At 33.4% G+C, this 10,530-nt stretch overlaps 1 protein-coding gene across 1 annotated transcript; it reads left to right on the top strand.

Moving 5' to 3' along the window:
- The first annotated feature begins 236 nt into the window (after positions 1 to 236).
- LOC104083110 (DPY30 domain-containing protein 1-like) lies at positions 237 to 5,139 on the top strand. Its single transcript, XM_009586488.1, has 5 exons — positions 237 to 383; positions 480 to 602; positions 2,354 to 2,434; positions 3,327 to 3,419; positions 5,086 to 5,139. The coding sequence occupies exons 1-5, from the start codon at positions 237 to 239 to the stop codon at positions 5,137 to 5,139; spliced, it is 498 nt and encodes a 165-aa protein (XP_009584783.1).
- Positions 5,140 to 10,530: the final 5,391 nt, after the last annotated feature.

Genomic DNA, 10,530 nt, shown 5'->3' with positions numbered 1-10,530 from the left:
GGGGGGGGGTGTTGAGCATTTTTTCTGCAGTGCTTGGTGTAACTAATCTATCATTGGAGCTTTTAAGAACTAAACCAATATTAAATTTAAATAACTTTCTTCTATTAATTGCCAGGTTAATAAAAAGAGTAGTGTTATATTCAGTATTTGGTACCTGAGGCAATAATTCTTAAAAACCCTAATTTAATTCTTATAGTGATGGCTAATGCCTGTCTGTTTGTTGTTAGTAGATGTGAATGGAGTCTCAGTATCTGAAGAGATGCCTGGGAAGTTGCTTGAAAATGGGACTGGCCGAGGTTGTAGAGCATCGGCCAGCAGATCCAATAGAGTACCTGGCACATTGGATTTACAATTATGGAAGAATCTTAAATGAAGAAAAAAAGGTGGATCCGCCTTGTGCAAAAAAAATCATGACAATATAATTCATGGTATTTAATCTCTCTTTATTTTTTTAATTGATTCTGTTATCTCTGAAACAGAGAATGTTGGAGAGGATTGAGCTGGAACAAGAACGGGAGGCAGCCCTGGTAGAACTCAAAATGTTAAGAAAAATGGAGGAAGAAGAGCTAATGATCCAGCGGAAATTTGAAGAACAACATCAGGTTAATAATACTTAATAATAGATAATTATAAATAGTGTATGATGCTGTGGCATCTTTTAGCGCTCTGTATACTTCTAATTTCTGTATAATGATTTCGATAGAAAGCAGCATAAAACAAGTATTTTAACCTCACTTTTCTAAATAATAACTGAAATGATTAGTCAGCACATGGCAAGGAAAACTTACGTACTATGTGGTAAAATCTTATAAAAAAAAATGAAGGAGCCTAAGGTAAAAAGCAAGCAATTTAAGACTTGCATGAGAAGTAACTTAAAATAAGTAGACTGCCCTCTGTAGTTAATTATGAACAAGAGCTGGTGCAAATAAAGCTAGAAATCATTGCAAAAAATTTTGACAGGTCTGCTAGGAGGCCTGGGACTAATAACCGATCATTGTCTTAAGCTACTTCAACGTAGTATCAGTAAGACAAAAAAAGGTAATGAGAATGTATACACAATTACAGAATCCTGAAAATGGTTGGGAATCAGTGAATAAAAATTGCATATTTAAGCAGTATTTATAGCACCTCCAATGAGGTGCCTTTTTCTTTCCTTAGCTACCTGAGCATTCTGTTGGCATAAAGCAATTTGAATCTTATACTGTGTGGACTTGAAATATGAGAAAGATAACATCTGTGTTTCTAACTATCCTTTATAAAGGAGTCACATGAATTTGACCACACATGTAACAGCCTCTTTTGCTGTGGTAATGTTGACATTGTCTGACTGGATTTTTTTACATGGCTGACTTTCATGATGTTAAAATCAAAAGTGTAATTTTAAATATGTGCTGATCTTGTTAAGTCCAGTTCTAGTGTAAGATGCATTCATTCTATTTCACTTGCGCTTTTTAAATTTGGAATTTACTAATTTGCAGACCAAAGGTTATGTGCTAAGGATTTCATGAGTCATTTAAAATAGTAAATGGAATCAAGAATATGAGATTGTGTCTAGAGATAATTCACAGAGAATTAAATAAATTATTTCATGTAAACTAAGGGAAAGATGTTGAATAATACTCACATTAGACACATTTTTTTAACCTAACTCACAATTTTGGCTAGTCACATACTCAGACATGTTTTGATTATACGTACCAAAAAGGATTGTGGGAAGTAGTTACTACAATATGACAGTGTTTGTAGTCACTGCTCTCAAAATGCTACAGCAAACAGTATTCTCTATGCCCTAGTGTTGTTGAATGTGAACACTTAGATTATGCAGTTTCTGAAGTTTTGATGCAATAGGACTTAGGCTCACAAATAATAAACACTTTGTATTAGATATTTCCAATTGGAAATTTTAAAGGTTTAGGATTAAGATGATGAATGTTAATGGCATTGCTTACCAATCTTTTCTATAAATTTGATTCTATGTGGATTCATCTGTCTGTGCTAGATACTACAGGAAGTATCAAAGAGCTTAATCCAAAATATAGGCGATAATGAATATAGACTGATAAAGAGCATGAGGAATGAGACAGTATCTTAAGTGTACACTAACTTCAGTTGTCTATTTCTTCTCCCTATTGGTAGTAAAGCCTTTCTATCCATGCGAGTCTAAAACCTACGAAAACGTTGAGTCAGATGATACTGAAAGGGCTTTATTTTATTCACATTGCAGTTATGTTTTCTGCTTCCTTTTTTATTTTATTTAAGATTTCAGTCATGAAATACATTGTAAGCAATGGGATAGGGAAGAATGATGTGGTTTTCTTTCCTTCTAATTTGTCCTTTCTTAAACTGGCTGCAGGGTCAGTTGGAACAAGAACGTGAGGAGCTGGAACTGCAGAACGAAGAAGATGAAATGTTGTTACAACAGAAAGATCAAGAGGTTTAAGTCTAAGCTTAGTCAGTGGTTTGAAAATACTGTTAATCAGCTGTCTTTTCCAGATGCAGGCACATAAATACGAAACACAAGGCAGAAACCCATGGGTGTTGAACTAACACATAATTTTTTTAAAAAATTGTGAAAATGGGGGAAGAATGTCTAACACTTTGCTTCTAGTCTGGGTTTTATACTTGAATTTTGGTCTGTTCTGTTAGGTTTATTTAGTTTATATTCAGAACAAAGCATAAATTTATTGCAAAATTGAGCGTAAGGTCAGCTTAGTTGATGCTTTCACATTCCTTGACAGTATTTATGAGGAAATAGTATAACTTAAGCATATCTAATTTAACTGTCTAGACAGTAATGTTTTACTGTGTGTCTGCGCAAAGTCCATTTACTGTACCTGGAAAAGGAATTGTGGTTTGGAATTGGGATGCCTCTTGATTCTGAAATCCTCCTGGTGCACAGGAATTTATACTAACAGAAGAATGCGTATACAGATGTCTGTGTAAATGTATGGTTTTTTAATGCTGTTTCAGTAAAAACATATACTGATGTGGAGCATGTCATATTTTAGAGATAATGTATATTTTTAGAGCACTCTGTTAAAATACTGATAGAACATAATCGTAGAAAAATGGCAGTATGAAAGTGACAGGAAAAATGAATATGTAGAAATTTAAACCAAAATTCCTGTTATTTAAAAAAACTGATAAAAATAGTCTTAACAACCATACAAAGACCATATTCACATACTAATACATTTGTATAGCATGCATCTAAAGTATTATTTCTGTATTAATACATAATGTCATTTTAACACATCTGAAATATTCTCTATAGATATTCATGACATGGCATACTTTTAACTGAAAACTGGTTTTCATTGCCATAGGAAAATGAAAAGACGATAGCTGAACTTACAGATAGACCTGGAGCGCCTAATTTGACCAGAGTTGAGGAGCTAGATGAGAATGGACAGTTTGAGGTAAGTGTTTAGAAAGAACAGGGAGATTATAAATGATTGGTTCTTACAGATTTGCTTTTCTGTGCTGACATATCAAAGGTTAAAACTGTTGCAGTTAAGACTCTGCTGATTCTGTACTATGGTTTTATGGGATGATATTTTGGCCATAACCTTCAAACTGTCCTTAGCCTATTCTCTGTACAAGTTAAACCATTCTAAAAGACTGTGTGGTGTTGGCTGACTAAATCCTCAAGATTTAAAATGCCCTTTTGTATTCAGACATGTTAAAAATGAAAGCATGAATATTCTCAGAGAGGAGGCAGCCTTCCTTTGCCACGTCAACAGATAGTCATATTCAATGTGTGCTAAATCACAAAAGATGACTCGTTTTTGAGTGATTGAGGTTATTAATATTTTTCTGGTTGGTGTAAAGTGTATTTTTTGTGCAGCAGAATGCACTCTTGTGCAGAGATATCTGAGCAAAAATTTAACATAAAAGACCAGATACTAAGGACATACAGTGCTCACTAAGGCTAGGACCTGCTCAGAGTCAAGTTACCTGAGCCCTGTGCCAGCATGAATGTGTTGCTTTCAGTACTACAACTATGGCTCTGTATTGTGATCCTCGGACATCTTCTATGCCCAGTTTTTTTTTTTTGTTGTTTTTTTGCCATTCTTTTTATACTTGACAGTCCAGGGAAATGAGAAGCCATGAATCAGCCTTCATTTATTATAAGGCATGGCAGTACATTTAACAGATACTGCCAACTCCTGTGAAATCACTCAGCTTTATGAGTATTCACTGGTCATAAAGATATTGATATCTGACTTTTTCCAGTTAGAGTATTCCAAGTGGTACAACTTGATATTTTGATATACTAATTTTAGTACATCATTATCAGAACCTTTTTTATTATTAGCCTTAATGATTTGCTCACTTAATTTCTGGTATCGGTAGTGTAATTCTAGCGCAGAATTTATATTGTGATGATGCTTAGGGTTGCTTTAATAACAGCCTGTTTTATAAGTGTTCTCTAAATATATTTATGAACATACTTATGACTATTCTTAGGGTCAGGTTTTCACAGGTGTTTTTTTCACTAAGGTAAATCCGTTGAGTTCTCAAGGTCTCATATAGCCCCAATTTTTATTGTTTTCTGGTAATTACATATTAAAAAGTATTCTTGAGGCTTCAGGCATATTTTATGCGTTCTTAAGTAAGTGAATTGCAAAACCAGAAGTGAAAATGAGTAGTAAACTTACCTGCTTCTCCTTGTATGTGCCATCTTCCAAGTTTTCATGACAAAAGTCGTTTAAAGTTGGATTACGTTGGCCTTTGGTGATGTTATTTCAGGTTTTACAGTAATATATTTGTTGAATTAAACTACAAATTAAGAACAGATCAATACAATTAAAATATATAGACTTGTACTATTGAAACTATTCCATTCTCAGAATCATAATACTTCATCCAGACTTGCTGGATTTTATAATAAAAGTCTGGTGATAAACTTCATAGTATTTCACTGAATGGAAGAATACATTGAACATATTGATGAATACCGACTTGTTTGTCATGTGGGTTTTTTCTTTTTCTTTTTTCCTCTTTTTTATTTTCTTATTTATTTTTTTATTTACGAAGTTCAGTTAATGCTGGCAACTGATAGAATTTCTTTTTTGTTTTTAGAGTATAACAGATCTCATGGCAGAATCAGAACAAGAAGGTTCCCAACTGATCTGAAAGCAGTAAATATATTTTCTACTCATTACTTGTAGATCCTGAAGCGTAATGTCTTAATTTATGTATTTTATATATAGAACTGATTTACATACCTGTTGTTTCAGTTTCTGTGCTTTCTGGGTGTTTGTATAAAGTCTGTTAATTCTGGCATGTGATGCTTTCTTTTTTGTTCTTAAACCATTGTAGCTAGCTCAGCTGACTCAGAGGAATAAAACTGCAATTGTAGTGAAAGCAGTAAATAGATTTTCTACTTATTGCCCATTGATTCTTGAAGTGTAACAACATAATAATTATAGATATAATTAATGTGTCAAGATTAGTTTGGAGTAGAGGCTACAATATGATAATTTGAATCAATATTAAAAGAATAAAACATTATTGAAAAAGAATTTTCCAAGAATTTGAATGATTTCTGATAGAAGGAGGGAATGCTTTATAGATTAGAAGACGGAAAGAGTTCTGCACATCAAAGTAGATGCAAAAATCAAATCGGAAGATTTGCCAATTTTTCTGGAAGAGATAAATTGAACTCTATGTTACTCAGTAGACTAAAAGATCTTGTCTGTCTTAGAAGTTGTAACACTAGGTGTTTGCTCTGGGCTTTATTATCACCTGATATTAGGTGAGCTGCAAGTGTCTGCATATCAATTTTGATTAGTCAAGTCTTAAAATAATCTTTCCTGCATTTGTCTTGAATTTGCAAATCAATACATCAGTGTTGTCTTTACCAAATACCATTATTAGTTCTCAAAGCTTCACCTCTAAAAAATTTGAGGAATATTTAGCTTGATCCATATTTATCTATAAAAATAATTTTTGTAATCCTTAAAGACTGCATTAATTTTTATAAGAACAAATTTCTGTAATCGCTGGTATCTTGGTACCAAGATTGTTGTCAAGAATGTTCCGTGTCTGTTCATTATACATGGAAAAGACACCAGCATTAAGAAATCCTACACTTCTTGGCTAAAACGTGCCTTTGCATCTCAGTGTCTTCTAATAATGCAGGTTAGTTGGACAATTAACATTAAGTTATTGCCAATATCGTATAATGAAAATATTCTTCGTTACAAATTCAGGGCATAGTTAGTGCATTCACTGCATTCTTCAGTTTTGGGATGAAAGGGATTTTGGAGATAATGTCAGTTTAATTCGTTTATATTGTAGCTAGATTTAAGGGTTTTGCTGTCTTTGGCAAACTGTTAAAAATATCTATATATCCAATAGGCAAAAGTCAATCATGTAATAAATATCTTCCTGTTCTAAACAACTTGTTCTGTTCACGTAGCTCGTACTAGGCATAATCCTATCAATTTTTAGAAAGATAAGCACTATTCATTTGTAGTATAGTAATATATTATTTTTCCCATAAAAATAATAAAGTACGTTTATTAAAAAAATCCTGTTGCCCTCTTTAGTGCCATATTGCTTTTTGGGTGGTGTTAATTGGCATGTCTTATATGAACATCTTTAAAATCAAAAGAGAAAAATGTCACTTTCCAGGTGTAAATAATTAGAAATGTTTGTGTAACTTTTTAAGTAATGAAGAATGGAACTACTTTTGTGACTAGGTGGTCAGGGTTTGCTATCTACATTTATTCTGTATCAGTATAGGTTTGCAATTTCTATGCCCTTGTGGTTGATATTCCAGTAAACTGATTTTGTCACAGTTTATGATTATATTTATTAGAAACAGTTAAAATACTATCATTTTAAGGCTGCATTTTAAGATACTACAGTTCTAATTACACCTATAAACACTGTATGCACAGCAGCTTTTTGTGCCAATCTCAAAAGGATGGAGTAACTGGATAAATAGATCGAGTTTCTTTTTTGAGCCAGTATGTATAACTGAATCTTGTTATTTAGATTAAAATTTTCAAAAATTGGTAAGTAACTTGTGTCCATTTACATTTTATGTCCAACCATGTTGACTATGAAAATTTCAGCCTTCATATAGCCTTCATATTTAATTAGGAAATATGTTCAAGTTATAAGACAGTATTTTAAAACATGCTAATAAATAATTCTAATTACTACTTCCAACATATGGCTTTCATTTTCTATCTTTTCATAACATTTGTATCTTTCTTTGATTTTTGTTACATGTGTGTCCACTAGAGTGCATCCTAAATAAACACACTGGTGGCTCTGTCAGTTACAACCCATGAAAACTACAACTTTTGTTTGTCATTTTGTTTCAGCTTATTTTTAACTGTGACTTTTTCTTTGTGATCCTGCAGTTCATATTCCCCATTCTCTTTCTAGATAGGAATTGAATTTTTGGATGGAAACTTTTATCAAAAAATTGCTTAGCAAGGGTCAAAATAAAATGGTAGATTCCCATTTACCTGTTCTTTTGCTCTTACATTATGTACAGAAGACATAAGTTGTTCAAATGTTATTTATAGGAATTCCCATTTTTTCAGAATTTGATGTGCATAGACCTAGCACTGATTACCTTCTACAGCTTTATAGGAATTGTTATGTTGGATATGGGACCAGAAGGTAAACAGTTCTTGTCTCAGTGCTTTCTTAAGGTGCAAAGCAGCCTGTAGGTAACATAGAGATGTAGTTCAAAACAAAGATGACTTCTGCTTGGGTGTCTAAGCCTGGAGGGAAATTAAGGCAGCTTAAAATCATCTTTGCCTTCTCCTTCTGAATTTTAACCTTATTTGGAGTATAGCAAGCTAGAGCCTGCAACAGGAAGAGAACAGAGGAGAAGATACTATTTTGTTTTTACTGCACGTGATGTGTTTCCAGAAGTGTTAATACAATTTAACCTCTGCATAAAATCTGAAGTCATATACTGGGATTAAAAAAAAATGCAATTACCTAATTTAATTTAAGCTACAGCTTGCATTCCCTTTGAATACATTTTTGTGGAATGAAGAAGATGGAATTCAGGGGCAGATGATGGAAAATGTGCTGAATACTGACAGAAGATTTATGAAATTGTCATTTTTCCTGTCTTCAGAATAGGAGCAGATTTATTTAGGCTGTCAGACCCCATGTACAGATCCTCTGAAGAATGTGCTGATAGTAACGTGCCCATTCACAGCTGTTCTCATTCCAGCAATAGTGAAGCATAAGGATGAAAACAGATATGAAGCCCAGAATAGGACAAAATGAATCAGATTAACTATCAGTCTGCTCACAAGGATAGAAACTCAGCTCTGCAATGTGAGAAGCTTTTCTCCTAGAAGGAGATACACATGTTGCAGCAAGCATGTTTTAATGTTATCTTTTAACAGAATAGGCTTTATTAAGTCTGCAGTCCCTTTTCTTATGATGGATGATTTTCCTTCGTCGTCTAAAGGAACTAACTTAACCTTTTTGTAAGCAAAAGCTTTATACAGTAATTTGCTAATGATAATGAGAGTTGGATGAATTAGTCTGGATTAAATGTAAAACTGAATTCCTCTGAACTTTGCTAATGCAGTTTACTCATATTTGAAGTTAGTTATTAATTGCTTTACTTCTGTGAAGTTTTTCCTGTACTTAGGTTAGATAAAAACCAGTGTTGTCTATTGACTATAGCTAGAAAAGAGAGTCTAATCCTGTTGTTTGCTGATAAGGACTGATCTACTTTTTAAAATATCTTACTAGTACACTTGTTTGATGTTTTCTTACTTTTGTTTGTTTTCTGGTATTACCTTTATAAACCCTCATACAGTCTTTCTGCTTTATACTTGTGTATTTGTTTCAATTCATGTGATGGAAGAAGCTATTCTATTATAAACATTTATATAGGTATTATTGGGCTAATAGTAGTGGAAGAAAGGTAAGGTAGAGGAACGTGTCATTTAATCGAGCTGTCAGTGTAGCAAACTTTTTAAGAAGCAGAAGACTGATTCACAGAATTTTAGAGCTCTCAGATGTATATCCACCTTAAGTGCTGTGGGTCTTCCCTGTTAACCTGCACCTCGAAGAATCATTATCATAAACCAAAATTAGCGTTTAACTTCAATCAGAGATCAGAATTGTTGTCATTTATACTATGTTTTATTTGAAATAAGTTACTCTAGAAGATGCTATGTCATGAGAAATTACGTTCACTAGGGCCTATGTGGAGATGCCTGAGTGCTTCCAAAATCAGTGGCCATTTTGAAAAAAATAGAGACAACCACTTCCTTAAGTTAGTCCTTTGACTACATGGACATGAGTTAATTGAGGGGGACATTAAAAAAAAAAAAGTGATTATGTTAAACCATTTCATTATTAATTTCATTATTAATACCAAGCATGTATCACCTGAAAGTAAATCCACAGGCAAACAGTCAAGTACCGTAATAAGTAGAAGAGGTTGCCATTTGCTGCTTCTTGGTTAGTCTTATTTGAGTTGTTATCCATTACAAAGGCTGTATTGATGTCTCTACTGACACAAAAATACATACTTCACTAAAAATCAAAACTCTTCCCCATCGTTTTGCACCTGGCGTAATTTAAAATTTCAGTGTACTTTAAACAATAATGTGAAGCTTGGGTTTGATTTAGAAAAAACATTAATATTTAGGAATATCATACCAAAATTATCTGAATAATCTTATCCTCTCTAAGCAGTATTTAGAAGGTTTAGGAATCTTCTAACAAACTCCAAGGAGATTTTGCCACTTTCTGCATGTAGTCATTCATGGATCTCAACAGAAGTTGCTATTACAAAGGACTTCTTTTCTCTATAATCTTGGGAAAGTAACTGTGAAAAATATGTGATTTTTAGTTTGACGCAAGAACCCATTGGTGTTTGAGTTCAGCAAATTGTATTCTGGACAAAAGAAATTATTTTACTCAGTGGTTCCTCTATAATTTAGACATAGTCTAGCAGATTCCAGATAAAGAAATTAGCTTTTTCTGGGGGAGGAGGAGGAAGTGTGTCTGAACTTGATCAGTATCTTGGTTAGTCTGTTTTTCTTAATGAACTGAATCATATTTTCAGCTCTATAATGGAGATGATTTGATGGTTGATGTTGTTTTGTTTCCAAAAAAAATTTGAAGCAAAACATTTTTTGGTGCACTGGGGAAGTAGTCTTCCAAGGATCTCAATTTCATTCTCATTGAAGTTGCTGAAAAAGCTGTGGTTGAAATCACAAGAGGATTGAGCTCTCTACTAACATGAGCATGAGTTCTACCTCTGAGAAGCTGTCTCCTATTTATTAAACTTTTAATATATTTAATATTAAAACATGAGATAATTGATTGACTCAAACTACATGGAGGGAAAGATACTGCAGAAGAAAACAGAGATTAATTGTTGCGGGGAGGGCAGGAGAGAGGAAACATTCAGGTAATAAATCATTCCCATTGCAGCAAAGGGGCACTGCAGCTCCCCTTTGCTCAGTTTCAAGTCACATTCCTGGGAGTGTGTTGGGCTTCTCCAATCATTCTGCTTCA

This window comes from Fulmarus glacialis, unplaced genomic scaffold (genome assembly GCF_000690835.1).
Source record: "Fulmarus glacialis isolate BGI_N327 unplaced genomic scaffold, ASM69083v1 scaffold13170, whole genome shotgun sequence".
Lineage (NCBI taxonomy): Eukaryota > Metazoa > Chordata > Aves > Procellariiformes > Procellariidae > Fulmarus > Fulmarus glacialis.
This window is presented reverse-complemented; position numbering and strand designations above follow the sequence as displayed.

What these genes read in the sequence shown, in the direction of transcription:
- LOC104083110 (XM_009586488.1), top strand. Translation starts at nt 237, where the DNA reads ATGGAGTCTCAGTATCTGAAGAGATGCCTGGGAAGTTGCTTGAAAATG. An exon ending in AATTTGAAGAACAACATCAG is followed by an intron (nt 603 to 2,353) that starts GTTAATAATACT and finishes AACTGGCTGCAG; the next exon opens with GGTCAGTTGGAACAAGAACG. An exon ending in TACAACAGAAAGATCAAGAG is followed by an intron (nt 2,435 to 3,326) that starts GTTTAAGTCTAA and finishes TCATTGCCATAG; the next exon opens with GAAAATGAAAAGACGATAGC.